Source organism: Cydia splendana, chromosome 10 (genome assembly GCF_910591565.1).
Source record: "Cydia splendana chromosome 10, ilCydSple1.2, whole genome shotgun sequence".
NCBI classification, from domain to species: Eukaryota; Metazoa; Arthropoda; class Insecta; order Lepidoptera; family Tortricidae; genus Cydia; species Cydia splendana.
In genome coordinates, this window is record NC_085969.1 from 3,226,331 (window position 1) to 3,245,834 (window position 19,504).

The 19,504-nt window shown below is 37.5% G+C and overlaps 1 protein-coding gene across 3 annotated transcripts in view; it reads right to left on the reverse strand.

Annotated features, from left to right (window-relative positions):
• The window catches only part of LOC134794157 (protein TANC2), a 202,906-nt gene that overhangs the window by 18,978 nt on the left and 164,424 nt on the right, over positions 1-19,504 (reverse strand). For 2 of the 3 annotated variants that reach the window (XM_063765870.1, XM_063765871.1), the window contains one exon: positions 13,154-13,555. In XM_063765870.1, coding sequence (XP_063621940.1) covers positions 13,154-13,555 — 402 coding nt within the window. Of the gene's footprint in view, positions 1-10,298; positions 10,413-13,153; positions 13,556-19,504 lie in introns of all 3 variants that reach the window. The other variant, XM_063765872.1, reaches the window with a different exon arrangement.

The window sequence follows — 19,504 nt, forward strand, 5'->3', positions numbered from 1 at the left end:
AATTCCGGAACTATACAATTACCTTTTATTTTGCTATTCAGACTCATCTAAATTAATGTACAAGTCACATGAATTATCTTCCGAGGTTGGCTGTCAGCAGGGTGACCCTCTCGGGCCAGCAATTTTTAGTTTGGCTATAAATCCAATTATCAAAAATTTAAAATCAAAATTCAATGTGTGGTACTTAGATGACGGAACCCTAGGAGGTGACGTGAATACTGTACTCTCTGATTTGTCTTTTATTAAGAGTAGTTTCGAAAATATTGGTTTAGAACTGAATTTCAGCAAATGCGAACTCTTTATTCAAAAATCTTCTTGTACTTTGACCAACTTACAACCCAAATTTGACGATCTGACTCCCAATATCAAATCAGTAGACAAGTATTCTCTTTGCCTCCTGGGTTCTCCTATATTCGAAGAATCTTTTCCCGATTATATTTCTAACTCCATAACTAAATTCAAAAGTCACACGGATCGCTTACTCGAAATTAGCCCTCATTATGCTCTTGTGATTCTTAAATTCTGCCTTTTTGTCCCTAAATTTACGTATGTGCTCCGCTGTTGTCCTTTCTGGAAACATCAAAATTTATTGTCGCCCATAGATGATTTGATCAAAATTAGTTTAGAGACGATTCTAAACATTCAGCTAAGTGAGCCTTCCTGGTCTCAAGCGTCCCTCCCCATTCGGGTTGGAGGTTTAGGAATTCGCAAAATTTCCAGTGTGGCTTCCCCAGCCTTTTTGGCGTCCACTCATAGCACGTCTGGTCTCATAGGAAATATCTTAAGGGCTTTGCCCACAAACTGTGAGATTGCGGGCTTTGAGGACGCCAAAAATGCTTTTAAAATTGCTTGCCCAGGCAAACAATTTCCAGACAACCCAAATTCACAAAGGAGTTGGGATAATGTTTACTGTGATTTAACTTACAATACTCTCCTAAACAACTGTACAGGTCCAGACCGCGCGAGGCTTTTGGCGGTCGGAGCCCGGGAAGCCGGTTACTGGCTACATGCCCATCCTTCGCCCAATACTGGTACTTTCTTGGATCCGGCCTCCCTTAGACTGGCGACTGGTTTGCGACTCGGGGTTTCGGTGTGTACGCCACACATATGCTCTTGTGGCACGGACGTGGACCGACTGGGACACCACGGATTATCTTGTCAAAAAAGTGCAGGCCGTTTTTCGAGACATGCGTCGCTTAATGACATAGTCCGTCGGTCTCTTGCCACCATCAATGTGCCTGCTCTTCTTGAGCCGACTGGCATTATCAGAGATGATGGCAAGAGGCCCGATGGAGTGTCCTTAGTTCCTTGGAGCTTGGGACGGATGTTGGTGTGGGATGCTACCTGCGTAGACACACTGGCACCGTCCCACCTCCAACGGACTACTGTAAAAGCGGGCGGAGCGGCGGAAAGCGCCGAAATTCTAAAACGTAACAAATATAAGAGCCTCGGTAGAGAGTACCATTTTGTACCATTTGGTGTTGAAACTCTAGGTCCATGGGGTCCCAGCGCGCATAAGTTGTTCGCAGAAATCGCGAAGCGTCTGGTTGACGTAACTGGTGACCGAAGAGCTGGCGGCTACCTCGCACAACGTATCAGCATTGCGATACAGCGAGGAAATGCCGCCAGCATCCTTGGTACAATGCCTCAAGGGCCTATTTTAGATTTAAGCTAGTTATTAATTTCGTTTAGTAGTACCACTGTATATATATTGTATGTCGAATAAATTATTATTGAATTGGAAAAGCTCATTGGAACCAAAACTAGTTTACATAGAAAGATACTTAAATCGAGAATAAAACTACTTTTGAAAATGTCTGTTTTACTTCCTTAGCATTCTCTCTTGACTATCTGATATTAAACAGTAAACTACAAGTCTAAGCTCTCTGATTTTTTTATCGACACATAATACAAGCGATCACCTGCTCTATCACGCATCAGAGGGCGTAGATGGCTACACCCATTACATCACTACACATCACATTGTATTCAGTGACAACCTAATCTGCATTAAAATTTTAAGGTTAGACTAGACCAAACGATATTCAACTTTATGTCAATAGAGTTGAGATTAAATTAAATGTGAGCTTGTTAATTCACTGTTTTGTGTTTAATAACCGATAATTTTTCTTAACAGAAAGTAGTATTGAACCTATTCATGGTTTCATTTCAATTGCAAATACATATAATGGGGTTAGATTAGCGAGAAATAAGTAAACAACTTAACCATAATCAAACAACGTAATTCACGCAGTTTATAAAAAAATCCTATTAAGTTTACGAGAGTGTTTAAGTCCTGTAACATATCATATTGAACTTATGGCGTGGCGTTAAACCAATAAATTACCTAGGTTTTAAATTCATGATGACATTTTTAGTAAAATCTTTCGATTTAATCTTTATACAATTTATTGCAATCTTTAGCAGTGGGAAGATAAGTGTACCTAACACACAAGTTTTTTTTTTAATTAAACCTCTATAATGAGCATTCAAATTGTCTACAATAGACCAAACGTATTTTAAAATAATCTAGCTATAATAGTAATAGACTACCCACTTAAAATAAATGTACAGCACCTCTCAAGAAAACATATTCGTTCTTTACCACTTTTTATTATGCTGTTATGTAACAACAATGTCACAGGAATATTTTAGTGGCGCGAATGTCTCATGGTTCGATGGGCAATGCCAAGGTCGGTTATGGCTTTTGATAAAAAATGTCAGAGACAATAGTTTTTTTTTAATAAAGGCCAGGGACAGGGATAGTTTTTTTTAAGTTTGATGGATGGGGACAAGAATTAAGGACGTGACGAAGTGTACGAAATTTAAATTAGTTTTTTATTAGTTTCTTATCAGGGCTTATTCATAAAGCTTATAGGTAAAAAAATTATGGGTGCCTATCATCTATGTACCTACAAATTACGAGTACTCCAAGGTTTTGGTGTTTAGTGGATATTAATTTACATTTAGTACCTACCTACGGGTACTTTATGTCGTAAACATAGAAGCAAAGCTCCATTTACTAAGTGATCGGTAACATTAAATAGCTACCTATGTAGATATAATGTTTAATAAGACAGTGAGGGCGGTCGCCTTGGAAGCAACATGGCCGAATCGGGGCAGCCCTCGGCCCACATTTCATTCGATCTTGTTTACAAGTGACAGATTAAACGATGCAATTATTATTTATTATAATTTGTTATTAATTGTCGCGAATATTGATGATAGAAATGCAACGTGACACGTACTTAATTGCCATAGAAACGTGCTATTAGGTGAATACTTGGATACACTTTATTAAGGCGCTCTTATACTCGAGTTTTACGTTTTCAAGGGGGTGAAGCAGACGCGTGGTAGAACGGGCAGGCGGGCGCCCCGCGCGGCGCACCGCACCATTCCCGCGCAGCACGTCTACGTCCTTATTCTGACGACATCGGTATTCTGAATTGTCAGTTCCGGGATTTTTAGTTCGGCAATTAATATTGAATAAGATTTATTAGTAAATTCGAATTATGATGAGTACTTAATGGAATTAAAAACCGGACAAGTGCGAGTCGGACTCGCCCACCGAGCCCACCAAGGGTTTCGTACTTTTTAGTATTTGTTGTAATAGCGGCAACAGAAATACATCATCTGTGAAAATTTCAACTGTCTAGCTATCACGGTTCGTGAGATACAGCCTGGTGACAGACGGACGGACGAACGGACGGACAGCGGAGTCTTACTAATAGGGTTCCGTTTTACCCTTTGGGTGGGGAACCCTAAAAATGGTAGGTAAGACGGTGAGTGTACCTAAATAATTATTAATTGTATACAATATGAGTGTATACTTGACAGATCATGTTTTTGTAAAAATCGATTTCGACTGGCAAAACATATTATTTTTTTGCAACCGGGTTTTTTTAACCTAATTAGACCCCGCTGAATCCGAAATTGCCGGTTGCTTGATCGAATTCTTGACTGGAAGTGAGATAGTTGATATTAAAGGTCCCTTTTTTTAGTTTTTCGTAAATAACTCTTAAACGGTGGCGCATAGCAAAAAATTTTCTTAAACATAAGTAATCTGCATAAAATTGCCTACAAGAAAGATTTCGCACAATTTTTCGCTAGGATATTGATTCAAAGAGATATTAAGGCGGAAAAGTTAATTATAATCACTTTTTGAAGGTCTCTTTTTTTAGTTTTTCGTAAATAACTCGTAAACGGTGGCCAATATAAAAAAAAAATTGTTAAACGTTAATAATCGACACAACATTGTCAATAAAAAAAGATTTAGTACATTTTAGCAGGGATCAATATTTAAAAAGATAATAAAGAGGGAAAGTTAATTATAATACATTCTAAGGTTCCTTGTTTTTATTTTTTCGTTAATAATTTGAAAAGTATGACTCATAGCAAAAACAAATTTTACACAAATAATAAACATAACATTTCCTACAAGAAACATGTAGAACACTTTTCGCTAGGATCAATATTTAAAAAGACAAAGCATCCGGTAAGTCAATTATAATCAATTTTAAAGTCCCTTTTTAGTTTTTTGTAAATAACTCGTAAACGGTGTCCCATAGCAAAATAGGTCTTTATGAATTTCTTCTGAATTATGAGTCATACTTTTCAAATTATTAACGAAAAAATAAAAACAAGGAACCTTAGAATTTATTATAATTAACTTTCCCTCTTTATTATCTTTTTAAATATTGATCCCTGCTAAAAATGTACTCAATCTTTTTTATTGAAAATTTTGTGTTGATTATTAATGCTTACAACATTTTTTTTATATTGGCCACCGTTTACGAGTTATTTACGAAAAACTAAAAAAAGGGACCTTAAATATCAAATATCTCACTTCCAGTCAAGAATTCGATCAAGCAACCGGCAAATTCGGATTCAGCGGGTTCTAATTAGGTTAAAAAACCCGGTTGCCAAAAAGTAATATGTTTTGCCAGTAGAAATCGATTTTTACAAAAATGTGACCAGTCTTAATTATTCAATTTGATTAATTTTATAGCCTTTTAAAATATGTTTACACAATTTATCAATCGTGACTGAATTCCGGATTGGTTAGATGGGTGTGTGCCTTTGCTGCCCAACTTGTTATAAAATGACAATATGACGGACGAATGTCTGAAATGTCACCGTATTTAAGAATTATTTTGCTTTTCTTCGTAAGTATGTTGAAAAACATTGTGTGTATAACATATTTGCATATTTATACTGTGGTTACCCATTTTATGAAACGTCCGCTAAACTAGCACAGGTCCGACGCTGACAGTGGTCACGGGCGTACTGGCGCGAGGAATAGGCGCAAGGTATTGCCGCGTAGGGTGTAATTTAGTAGGCAAAATGTTGAATTCATCAAATGATGAATGAAAAAATTAACGTATCGATAAAAGGACAAGCAATAATGAAGATTTACTTAAAAGCTATCGACTGAAGTAAGTTTCATATACATTTTCGTCCTAGTACTTCTAACATAAGAAGATAAAGACAGTGTTAGGCATGTTTTCAACTTAAGATTCTATCGAGAAAATAATGAGCCGTCGTGTTTCTGACAAGCAATAACGTAGTTCAAGGACTGAAGTTATACATACTAGAAAATAATGCATGATATCCTTGTAAAAGTCTGTAAATATGGTGTCAAAAAAGTGCATTTTACTACACACCGCGCCTTAAAATAGATAATTATTAGATACATAGTCGTATGGGTAGGTAAGTCCCTGCTCTCAAGGCCAACTTGTAATACAAATACCGGGAAATTAATTTGAAATCCCTTATTGGATTTAAACATTAATGAATACGTAGGTATATCTATCTATAGTACCTTCACACTACACATGTACACATACATAAATGTAAAAAATTGTAAATTTGTATTTTAATGGGCTTATGATGTGATTTTAACCAGCGTACGATTGTTTCGACCGACGGACCGAAGTTCTATCCGCGATTTGAAACACAATGTCAGATGGAAAACCCAAAATTTACTATGTAACGTTTATTCTGTATAGTATAACCCCATGTAAGCAAGTATTCATATAAATTAATACCAATACCGATCGACAACTCGAATCGAATAAAACTTCCATTAACCGAGTGCAAAACGAGTTGTTTCGCAATAGGATTAACCGAGTGTCTTGCTGTGTAATCCGACTTATTATGTTCTGAACATTATATAGCCGATTAATAGCTATATTTATTGGCAAATAAGTAGTTAGTAAAAAGATTTGACTATATTAGGAGTTTAGTAGGTTTAAGGCAGCCATACCTGCGGGCTTTTATATAGCGGGTCGCCAAGTGATCCTGATGAGCCTTGCCATTCGAACGTAACCTTTTATTTAGCCCGAGGCCACAAGGAAAAACCGCCTTTGTGGCCCTCATAAGAAAATGAGAGCATGGTTGGTTTAAGGTGATATTCGGGTGATGATTGCATCAGCGTTCAAACCGTCATTGGTTTTATGAAAATGAAAATCCGCCTGCTTTAACGCCGCAGCAGTCATCATCTTCCTCGCGTTATCCCGGCTTTTTGCCACGGCTCATAGGAGCCTGGGGTCCGCTTAGCAACTAATCCCGAGAATTGGCGTAGGCCCTAGTTGTTTTTAGTTTGTAGGCAATGCCGCAGCAGTAAAGCCGCTAAAGTCATGCAGCTGCAATTGCCATCCGAATAAAATTTATTTGTGTGTACAGTCACATTTGAATTTTGGTGTAAATTGTCATTGTATTGTGTGTATCACGATGTACTTACACTCTGAAGCCGATTAGGACAACGACTGGATAAATTTTAATGTACCTACCTACAGTCAACGTATTTGATTCCTGGCGGCTTAGCACGGTCGTGTTTTTATCCCTTGTCACCATGCCTGTCACGTTCTAACAAGTATGTAAGTGCGAAAGGGACGCGCATAGTGATAGTCGATAAAAATGGAACCGTGCTGAGCCCGCTGGGCCACTATAAATCTTTGTAGCTTTAACTGTTAGATACATTCCATACATCATTTAATAAGCACTGTCGTCTGTCGTAGAAGATTAAAAAAAAGATTCATTATGACATGGTTTTATCGTGGCCTAGGAACCAAATTAGTTGACTGTTCCTAATTATGCTATTTACCCTATATAATGGAATCCTATAATTAGCCATGAGAGTATGAAAGTAAAAATATATCTTATATTGTTATTTGACGCCCTTGCGTAGGTATGAGGATTTGGACCCACAAGCTCACCCCGAATTCCCGACTCCTTTCTCACATAATTATTCGAAATTACGTCCCAAATGTACTAGTTTGTATCGCACATATTAAAGGCTCTATCCACTATATGTCGTGGGAAATAGTTAAGCTATTTAGTATCTAATTAATGAATCGCCGGCATTGCGCCGTCTATGGGAGGACAATTATGCGGTCTGCAAACACGACTGTCCTGCTTGTCTTGTCTCTGGTGTTGGATGGGCAAGCTATGTGGCAACACTGGTCATGTAACTAGCGTTCAACCTCGCTAAGTTTGCACTGACTTGGAGTTTTTAGCAGTGATAATATTTGACTATTTAGGTCTAAACTGGGCGAAGCGTGAACGTACTCTGTGCTTTTTGAAGGACGATGCCAAATGACAAACTAAACTGCTTTGACAAACTAAACTAATACGTCATCCTGTATATACATATAGGTACCTAAATTATTATAAACTTATTAAAGTATAAGACTTTTGTGCGAATTCATTCAATATTAATTTATACTCGTGTGCAAGGACAAGATATTTAGTGGACAAGGATACACAATAATAAGTGCATCGAAACATCTCTTGAAACCTCCAAATATTTATTTTACCGATTTTGAATAAAAATAATCTTCACGGTACCTAGAAGTAATAAAATCGCGTAATCTTTGAAACCTACTTATTAATGTTGTAATTTCACAACCTCAAATACTGTACAAATTTGCTTAAAGCTAAGTAGGTACAGTTATTTCTAATGAATCTAATTGAAAAACCACCACAACAAAACCTACTAATTCAATACCAAGGTATTCCATAATTGATCTATTATGTACATTCAATTTTTAAACCACATTTCGTAACATAACCTCGAATTCAACATGTAATATGTAATCTTCATCATGTATCCAATTATATCTTCCATAGATTATAAAACTAATTTACATAAACAATTTTGAGAGCCATTTTATTTATCTATGATCCTTACATCGATTCGTTATCGATACAATCTTCGCCCACGACTCGATATGTAATTTTTGTCACCGATCTCTTATCTCGAGCTCTGTATCGATTGTTCGTAATATCTTCATCTTATCGGTGATGAGTCATGGAAGTCGATTATAATTTAACAATTTGTTTTTTTTTTTAACTGGTTTTGATACGACATTGATGGTCGTCTTGGTGATTGGCTTGCATCTTACACACGATATTCACTTCAATTCGCAATAGACATGTGTCGTTCACGAGTGAGTGATTTAAATGATTTTTTGACTGAACTCGCTCACTCACTCACTCACTGATGAATTAACTCGCTAAGTAGCTCCGTAGGTAACACATCTATCTCAGTGTTCCTTGCTCGCTCTTTCCCACTCATGATTCGAATGAGCTGGCCGAGCGTGACGAGCGAATGAGACGAAGCGAATAGGTTTCGGAGCGGTTAGGAAGAATTCGGAGGGAGTCGGGAAAACACGGCGGGGTCTTATCGCGTGATTCGCCATCTGGTCCCACTTATGGCTGTGTGTAAGTATCTGATCGGTTGACATTTCTCTCAACTCACTCGTGAACAATATAGCCTACAGATCCATTGAGCGAAATGAGCGAATTGAGTGATATATATCACCGCGAGCGAAAGATATGAATCAATATTTACATCTCAGTGAAGCGTTTTGCGCATCTCTAATTCGCAAGCTCCAATCAGCGTAAGCGAACTTCAAGGTCATATCAAAATGAGATCAAAACCGTAACAAATAGATAAATCAGAATTGGGCTCCATATATCTTCATTATGAGTCATGCATGCCTGTGGTATTATAACATTGACAACAAGAGATGTTATAAAAATCACAAGTCACTTTTGTTAGACCAAGCGCGACTTTGAATGCATTTTTAAAATGTGGCAATGAAGTTAAAACACTTGAAAGTTATTTGCCTAAAATTAATGGATATAAAACACAACACTCATAAATAATTCACCTAAAATCAAGCATTAAATACAACATTTTGAGGTACAGACATATTACGCAAGCAAAGTAATTGTGTAGGTCACACTAATAAAAAAAAAATGTTTGAAACCACACCGAGCCAATCGGCAACGAACGTCACTCATTTTATCAAAGAAATTGACTGATACAGCGTCGGCATATGTCGCAATGCAGCGGTAATTGACATTCGAATTTGCAAGTTTTGCAACATGTGGGCGTGAAAGTTCGGCTCCCAAAGTAATTCTGAATCTCGGGCCTTTTTCTGTTGACAAATTGGTTTACCGAACTAAACTATGATCAGTATGACCTACTTTACTAGCGTAATATGGCCACACCTAAAAAATATAAAACGAAAACCAAACAAAATGCAAACGGGAACACGAAAACTGGTATCAGTAAGTGCATCGAGCAATCCGATTGTGAATATGCAAGCCGCAGGCAAGTGCAAAAATCAGGAATGCGGGCTCTATTCCGTTTAAATTTCAATCTATTTGCATTTAGAAACATTTTATCGTTTGTTTAATATTTCGTTATTTAATTATGTTACAGATAGGTATATAGGAAATACTGTCAGTCATCATAGAAAGCGATTATCACTATTTTTGTAGACAGCGTCAATTTGCGACGTTTCAGTTTCAAATAATTTGCCGAATAATTTGTAGATTCATTAAAATCTATGAAGCCAGCCTTTCTATCTTTTAGTGAGCATCATAATAAATGTAACCGATTTTAATTTAGTTTTGAAGGTTTTTTTCTAAACTTACTTGTTTTCAGCTAAAACATATATTGATAAAATAAAACAAGGAATAGCCTAATTAAACAAAGTCGTCAAGGCGCAACATTGTGTCTACTGCTACAATCCCAAAACAATTTGTTACGAAATATAAGTTGTCATATAAACACAGCTTTAGTGAAAATACAGACTGACTTCATCTACTCCAATGATGAACAGCTGAACAGAACAGTGCTGCAAAATTGCAAGGACTAATTCATTAATTCATTTATAAACTAGCCATGCAATTTCACGCCTGTACATTGACTGGACAGTCTATACCAACATAAACTCTCTAATTAACGAATTGAGCCCGCATACCACATTGGACAACATTATTGCCTGTCAGCTGGTTGAGCCCCTGCGGCACTGAGGAGTGCGCCGACCATAACGACCTGATCTTGTTAAAGACCAGGCTATGCCAGGCCGCGCTTCGGGGGCCTTCCTCGGGTAGTCCTGTTGAAATATACCAGCTTCTATAATGTGGTACGGTAACTAGTGGGGAAGTCGCTCTAACACCAAAAAACGCCAAATGGCGACACCGAAATACCAAACGGAAAAATACTAGCTAAAAAAGGGTACTTAAAGGTTGTTTGGGCGCCAGTTGGTAGTAGAAGGTCTCGCTGGGGGATAACTTTTAAGGCTGTCACTGACTGTTTCCCCACTCCATACACTACTAGGGTATTAAATATTATAATGTCATTAAGCCAATGATTGTACCGTAAAATCAGGTAACTATAGTCCTAGTCCTTACAAAGTAAGGTCCAGTTTTTAACGTTGATTCTTAACGAGCCTTTATGATTTGTACTCGTTACATTTATTTAGGCGCTTAGACACTATATTATGTATATTATGTATATTATGTGTGTACTCAACATACCTAATAAAAAAATACTTATACATATTTTGACTATAACTTGAATTTGTGGACTAAAGTTACCTGATTTTACGGTACTTCAAAAGGTCAATCTAATCAATAATTATGTGTAATATTACACGGCGACTCTGACAGGACAAATATACTTGTCGCGACTGTGTAGTTGTTCGCTGTATTGCTGCTCATAATGTACCGGTTGCAAGCTGTTTCTGCCTTGTGCTGTGCACTTGTACAAAAGCATCAATAGAGATTTAAGAAACTCGGGTGCCTATACGCAGGTGCCAATAGAGTTGGAACGAGTAAGAACTCGAGTCTTGAGTCTAATTCTAATAACTCAGTTTACATGAATTTGCATTTTGACAAACTGCTGTTTTGATTTGTGAGTCGAGCTGTTTTGAGTCTTTTTGAAACGAGTAAAACTCAAAAGGACCCGAGTCCTATAATAGAAACTCTGTGATCAGTCAGAAAAGAAAATGCACATTTTAAAAGAGATTATACTATATTTAAATTACCTATTTAAACGATTTTAATTGTGTTGGAAGATAATGTGCTTTTTTTGTTTGTGTTTTCTGGAAATTACTCTTAATTTCTACAGAAGATTTAACAAGTATAAAAAAGTTAAGCTTTTAAAGAATTCAGTTTACAAATCGAGTTGTGTAAAGAGTAGGGCTCCAAAGACTCGAATCTTTACCAACACTAGGCACGAATGATAAATGCCAAAGTTACCTAAGAGTTAAGCAAATGCTAATGCCGCCGAGACAAATTTATTAACGCTGACAGATAGAAACGTTCCCACCAACAGTTAGATTAAGCCAAGAAATAAAGGGGCTACGTATTGAAACTAATAGTTTTCATTAGGCTAGCTGTGAAATATTTCAAGTATCAACTTGCCAAGAAATTGGGTGGACAGGAATGATATAATGAATGGAAATAGGAAATGCAACAGATAGCGTTTGCAGCCGGCCTGCCGCCTGCGCTGTTGCAAAATATACCTAACCTAATAAATATCTATACTCGTGCACAAAGACTACGTCCCACAGACTTCGCGAGGTTTTACAAATATATGTCGATGCACTTGTACTCCAATAGGGAATACATGTCTCGCAATAATAGTCACGAGTACACTGATTCAAAGGGCGCCTGAAATTCTTACAATATTGGAATCGTATTTAAAATTTCTTCATTCCTTCACATTATAAAGCACATATAAGACGTAAATAGGTCACAACAAGCGTTTAAATACTTGTCAAAGTGCGCAACGTGCCGCATCGCTAACTTTATAATCGAAAAACTTTATTTACCTATTCCTGTCAATCCAAATTTTGTTGATTTAACTTCGTGCACGAATATGTCAAAATGGTTGCGCTTTTTTTAATAAATTAGTAAGCCGCATATTAACCCCTTAAATTGGACTTAACTTAATTTTTACTTTAACGGGAACCAACACAGTAGTAAAAATTTTGAAAATAAAACCTTTTGAGTTACAACATGAAGTAAAAATTTTAATGGTGATTTAGTATGGTTCTCGTTTGCAGAACTACGTCCAAATTCACAATGAGTGGTAAGCGCGAGTCATCTGGCACGCTCCATCTAGTGGATACCTAAATGATCTATCCTCTTGCTTGATAACCGGTCCTCGAGCACCCTACGTACATCCGGCGACGTAGGCGCGCCTGTCGCAACTGTCCCCGCCTTACCAAGGATCCACTCCAGGAAAGTAAGAGTGAATGAGATTCGGCATCAATGAAGTAACGCGTTACGCAAGCATGTTAAGCTACCGGCGAGCGTAGGCTATTTACGCGATATGCAAATTCAAAGATGGCGGATTACAAGACCCGTGTCTTGTAAGCTGAATGAAGCTGAGTCTTTATTAGGTAGCGAGGTCTTGCTTGTCGCTGGTCCAAAAGCCGATCTGTTAACATAATGACAGATCAGATCTGCTTTATTTTGGCTGATTTGTACCACTCGAAGCGCGCTTATTTATAAAAAAAAACACTGTGATTGGCTAGTTGCCTACAGCGCTTCATGGGCGCTTCTGCCTCAAAACCTAAATGTTAACCTAATGTTACCTAAACCTCAATACTCGTATATGTCAAGGACAGATCATAGAATTTGGTTATTTCATGAAATACCAGTTTGGAATTAATACTTGTTCACATTAGGTTTGACTCTTTCATGATGTGGCCAACAGATCATATCATGAATTGATTGCCACATCATAATATTATTAATTAAAATATCTGGCCACGACATACTCGTATTATATGAGACGGAAACCTTGTGCTCCCCGTCTTTTAATAAACTAAATGTATGGGTTTACCTGATAGAGGCACGTGGTTTTCAGAGCTGTGGCGCGACGCCCGCTGAGCGAACGGACTCCTAAGCGACTTGGGACTCAGGAAAAATCTTCTCCTCGTATGCGGTGGCGTTGGACAGCTTTGGACTAAATTGGTGGGCTGTTTAGGAGGCTTGGGTAATCTTGTAGGATTGTAATCTTCAGGTCTTTGTGGGGATGGCGTGTATCGTTCCATCGTGCGTCTGCCTTGGCTGTTTCTAGCGCAGATGGGGCAGGCTTCGTTCCTGAACATGCAGGCGTAGCAACGCTCGTGTCCGCAGGTGTCGATGAGCTTTCTCTTCTTGCCTTTGTCGAAAGGCATATTACAGCTGGGACAGTTGGTGCCGCCTGTCTCGCTTTCTAGTAGCTGTCTGATGGCTGCCAAGTCTGTAACAAGAAATAATAACTTTAAATTTTACCCTGGAAGGTCCAAAAAGGTTTAACTGCCTAAATTATTGTAAAGAGGCGAGAGGAAGAGGTTTAGGGCGTATCAAGTACTTAGCATTCTCTGATGTAAGAGACGTAAATTTCAATTTTGACATTTGCGGTAGTAATATAGTCGACAGCAATGTCGCGATGCAATAATGCTGCCGACGGCATTAGTGATGATGCAATAAATGATGCCCGAATTTTTGACATTTGAGGCAGAATGCAGTCGGCTGTAATGTCGTGTTGCAATCCTGCAGCAGTACTGTGTGCGGTGCTGCAGTGAACGGTACCTTTAAATTAAAGACACTTCCTCACGTGACTGTACAAACCCTGTAGGTACTTATTATATTACTCATGTCACTCTGACAAGCAAAATTAGATTCTGGTTCCCACACAAGACAAGGCTTCTGCTAACTCTTGACACCCGTAGGTAAATGGCTAATTCAGTTTTAATGATACATGTATTAGTATGCAGGCGCGTTGTCGCACTATGCGTGCAAATCGATTTACGTAATGATCCTTCTATAATATGCACTCTAACAACTGGCCACTTAGGTCATTATGCCATTTCTTTCACTCTTGCCCGGTCTTAGTATGTGTAAAGGAGATAGCGTTACGATGCCAGTTGCCAGTTCGTATTTCGACGAGGTATATAAGGATATAATTCCTGTTTATTACGACGTAGGTATGGTCAGTCGTAACAAATTATAATATATATATGGGAAATGGAATTTAAAGTATGATACAGTATATGAAATTGTGATTTTACGATATAATAAGAAGAATTTAACTTCAATGGTACATTTTATTGCAAACGAATATGACCAATAACGTTAAATACACGTAATAAATGTTCGAACAAGTACTTAGCCGTTTTATAGCAAGTACGCTTGAATATTATATTTGTAGTTGCAGCCTAGTCTATAATAATATAATCTTACTTTACTTAATTAAGTACCATTTACTACATTGCATTTAGCTACTGTTCGTTACTTTATATTATGTACTCTTACGTAACGAAATAGTAAACTACACTACATATTATACTTACTACTTACCAATCTTGTTACAATGGAAAAGAAAATAGAAAATACTGTTTCAGCTCCAAATTTTGTACTTACTTATCTCACAAACTAATCCGGCAGATATCAAAAAAAATCATCGAGGTCACCGGGGACCGTAAGGCTGGCTCGTTCCTCGCCCAACGGATTGGCATAGCCATCCAAAGGGGGAACGCAGCCAGCCTCATGGGAACCCTTCCACAGGGATCGGACCTGGGTGATCTAGCCTAATATATACATATTGGGCTAGGTCACCCATGCTATGTTTTATTTATTTTTTAGGTATTAGTTTTAGTTTTGTAGGTAGTTTTGTAATAAGTTTGATATTAATTATGTTTATGGTTTTAAATAAAATATTTTCCTTATAAAAATATATTTAGGGAAAATTGAAAAAAAAAATCGCCACTTCGGACTAGATTCGAACTTGCGAGCTTTTGAAACACCGGTCCAATGGCTATTAACCAACTAAGCTACCGAAGCGTACAAGAAGCGTGCGTATTTTTCCATTCCTTCTATTCGTATTCGGTAACTCAGTTGATCGCCGGGTTACATCCTGGGATCCATATTTAATTACACAAACGGGTCTACCGCGATATAATTTCATTGTTTTTACCTTAAATCCCTACGTTTCAGCTGAGTTGCACCACCCGAACCCCCGTAGACCCGAGGTGGTAGACCCGTTTGTGTAATTAAAATCCTGGGATCCTTTAGGATGTGAGGTGCAACCTCTCTCCCGGGTCCCTATTTTGCCATCTCACTTTTTAACAGGTGGGTACTGTTTCGAACAGTAAATAAAACAGCAAGTTTCGTCACAGTTTCGTTACTCCTCTTGGGGCTTAAATCAACACTTTCAAATTAAGCGATCGGTAAATCAAGCGGCTGTAAACGAAGTAATTAAATCTCGGAGTTGCCTCACGAGGCGAGTCGGGTGTATACCGACCATACGGGAAGAACTCTATGCGAAGCGTGACGAGTTAAAGGCCCGTACACCTGCGGTAATCAAATACAATTTTGTCGGAGTGGTGTTGACCTCCAGTGAAGGTAGCCGTACATTTGCTGCTAAAATTGGTTACATCAGGTACCTGAGAGCTCACGCACGTCGCACTCACTAAACAGTACAAAACAGTGGCTGGCCCAGGATGTTTAAATCATGATGATGATGACGGGAAGACTGTCACCAAAATATATTTAGATGCCCCGCTGCTCGAGACAGGCCTTCTCATTAAGCGATTATATCCCATTGAACGGGCTTCTGGATGAGGCGTCAGTGTGATAACATCTTTAATCATGAGGGTTTAGGGCTATGGTTCGCCGGATTTTGAACACATTTTTAGATTTGGCGCAAATGAATTGTAGGTAAGGTTTCCAAATTGTGAGATGAAGCCAATTTCTAACTCATTAGGTTGTGGAGAAACGAGGCCAGCAAAGCCTCGAAAGGCTAGTGCATTGGTGTTAAACAAAATAATTAAGGTGAGACCGATGGAACAACAATCGAAGGTGATACCACTGTTAAGTAACAGAGCAACGAGCCACACGGTCGGTGCGGACCCGGCACACGACACGCACGACACTTATAAAAGCAACCCGATAAATAGGATAGTCTTTACCAACTTGTCATTCTTGAATTATGGCAAAAACATCCTTATCTGGTATGTATAATTAACGCAGGTAAATTTATGACAAGAGTTTTGAGGCTGTAGCTCAAAAACAAAAGAAGCAAAGAAAACGCCAGAGGCCGTAGCAAAGATACCAGTCGTACCTATCATAAAAGGGCCCACAAATTACCAGTTCGCCGGTCGGGTTACATATCAGAATACCGAAAACTGATTTACCTAATGTTGAATCACCTATGCTTGATTCACCTATTTTTAAATTACCTATCGATTATTTTACCTAAACATTGACTGACCTAAGTTTATAATACCTAAGCTCAAATAACCTAATGGACGAAACACCTAATGCACTATATACCTAATGCACGTTTTACCTACTGCACGTTTCACCTAAAGCTATTATACCTAATGCACGAGTCACCTATAGCTGATATACCTAATGGACGATACACCTAAAGCTGATATACCTAATGAACGATGTACTTAAACTTGACTTACCTAATGGACGAAATACCTAAAACTGTTAAACCTATCGCACGAAATACCTAAAGTTGATATACTTCCTGAACGAATTACCTAATGTCGATATGCCTAATACACGGAATACCTAAAGTTTATATACCTAGTACAAATATCATATCATTTTGCCGAATGATCAAGTGGCAACTCCACCCAATAAATCGTATGATTTCCCAACCATACAGTAGAAACTGATTGTTTGGATAACAACTTAATATTACACTTATTGAAACGCTACTATTTAGGTAGTAGAATGATTTCGTAAGTCTAATACAAAATTAGTTATCTTATCTTATCTTACCAAAAACTTAATATTTGTAAGTTAACATCATGACGATGAAATAAAAGTCGGTTTTGGCACTGTTTGGTCGCAGTGACCCTAACACGCTCCTCCTCGCTTTGCTCGTCGTCGCACCTATCTCGACTCTGGCAAATGACTAGACCTTCTATTATAATAAAAAATTGTAAGCCAATTGAATGATTTGGCTAAAAAATTTATACCAAATGTATGTCCTAATAATATTCTACTAAACAATAATTATATTTTTAATTTTAGGTACATATTTCGTTCATTAAGTGCATCGACTTCAGGTATTTCGTGCATTAGGTGTATCGAATTTAGGTATTTCGTTCATTAGGTATGTTAACTTTAGGTTTTTCGATCATTAGGTATATCGACTTTAGGTAATTCGTGCAGTAGGTATGTTAACTTTAGGCAATTCGATCATTAGGTAAACCGATTTTAGGTATTTTGTGCATTAGGTATATCAACATTAGGTGTTTCGTGTATTAGGTATATTAGCTTTAGGTATTTCGAGTATTAGGTGTTTCAACTTTAGGAAAATCGAGCATAGGTATTCTGAGCTTAGGTAAACCAATTGTAGGTGAAACGTGCAATAGGTAATTCGTTCATTAGGTGTTATGAGCTTAGGTTAATTGATCATTACGCATTTAAAAAAATAGGTGAAACGAGCATAGGTGATTCAACATTAGGTAAATCGATTTTCGGTATTCTGATATGTAACCGCCGGTCGATATCAGCCTGTCAGTTGTTCAGCCTGACAGGCTGATATGGTCCGGCGAACTGGTAATCATATTGCAGTGGGCCCCTTTACGTTACGACAAATGCTAGCCGAAAAGTAAAAATGTGTCGAGATAACAGATGCAACGAAAAGTCACTTGATTTGGGGGCTTAGCCAAGATGACAATTATCGATACCTACAAAACATCTATCGAAACTGAAATTATATATGGAAATAGTCACGTGACTTTTCGTAGCATTTTTTGCCGAAACATTTTTTCTTTTTGATGCAAGATTGTCATCTTGGCTAGCCCTCAAGGTATTTTTTCAACCCTTAGCCATTCCCTGGAAAGTGAATGTAGCTCACAGTATGACTATTCAAACTAAAATCAAATCAATATCGAATTAAGTTCAGATTTGCAAAGTTTGAATGCCACTGCGTAATATTAACCCGTCGCTTTCTTTTCTTGACCTTTCCCAAAATACTCACTTCCGATCGCCGTCGAGAAAATGTATTATACGCTTATTCATAATTAAAACTTATTATTTTTTTATATAATATATACCTACTTATATGATTAGTAGAGATGTCTTAAGAGAGCTTAACGCTTTTTAAACCAATCGCTCGCTCAGTCGCTTTGAAGTTAAACCAATACACACTAAGGACACATTTCGTGCGCAAGCGGTTTAAAACAAACTTAGTTTTACGTAACTCAAAGGTTCACTAAAACCTTTTATAACTATTAAAAAAAGTTGATTAATTGCTATTACGATTAAAACAAACAACCAATAAAGTTAATTTAAAAGTCCTGTATTAACTTAATATAAATAAAACGAATGATTCAGGATTAAAAGATCGTATATGCCATGTGTTTTTCTTAGAGAAAAGGAACCTTAGTATACCAGGCGCACACAGTATTAATAGTCAGCTTATACAAGTCAGTTTAAAAATAACGAACATATTCGCTTCGAAACTTCATATCTCAGTACTAAATCAGTACCTACTAAGATACGAGCTTTGTAATAAAATAAGTATTTGTAGAGCTTTTTCGTTTAAAAAATAAAAATCCAGTATTTAGCTCCTACCGCAGTGTACTAACGGCTCGATTCGGAAAATGAATTAGATTTCTACTAGACTTCAACAAGTTACGATACGGATAATTAAAAGATATTTGTAAGATAGATATGTCAAATTTGACGTTTACGCGATTCTGGAGGTCCTCTTGAACGATTTCGACAAGTTATGACTTAGATATCCAAGTCACATCTAGTCGATATCTAATGTAGATCTAGTTGATCTCTAAATCGTCTCAAGATCTTGTGATTATCTCGAAATCCGAATAGGCCTGTAAGGTCCCTTTTCTCTCAAAACGGTATATTTTGAAATCCTTTTTGAACTATAAATTATATAGATAACGGTAGTTTTAATGTTTTGTTTTAAATTAGTCGAAGTAAACGTTTATTGATTATCCGCGCTGTTTTATGTTAACGGCCAAGAAAATAAATTAACGTACGAGCCAGGAAACATGGTATTTCGAATTAAAGTTGTAATTTATAATATTGTTGGACACTTGGGCGTCCCACTGTGAGTCTCGGTTTATTACACTAATGTTAGGTCTTAAAATTACGTTGGATCTTCGATGTAAATGGCTAAAATTACTTGTAAGCCAATAGATTTATATTTTCTCTCAGG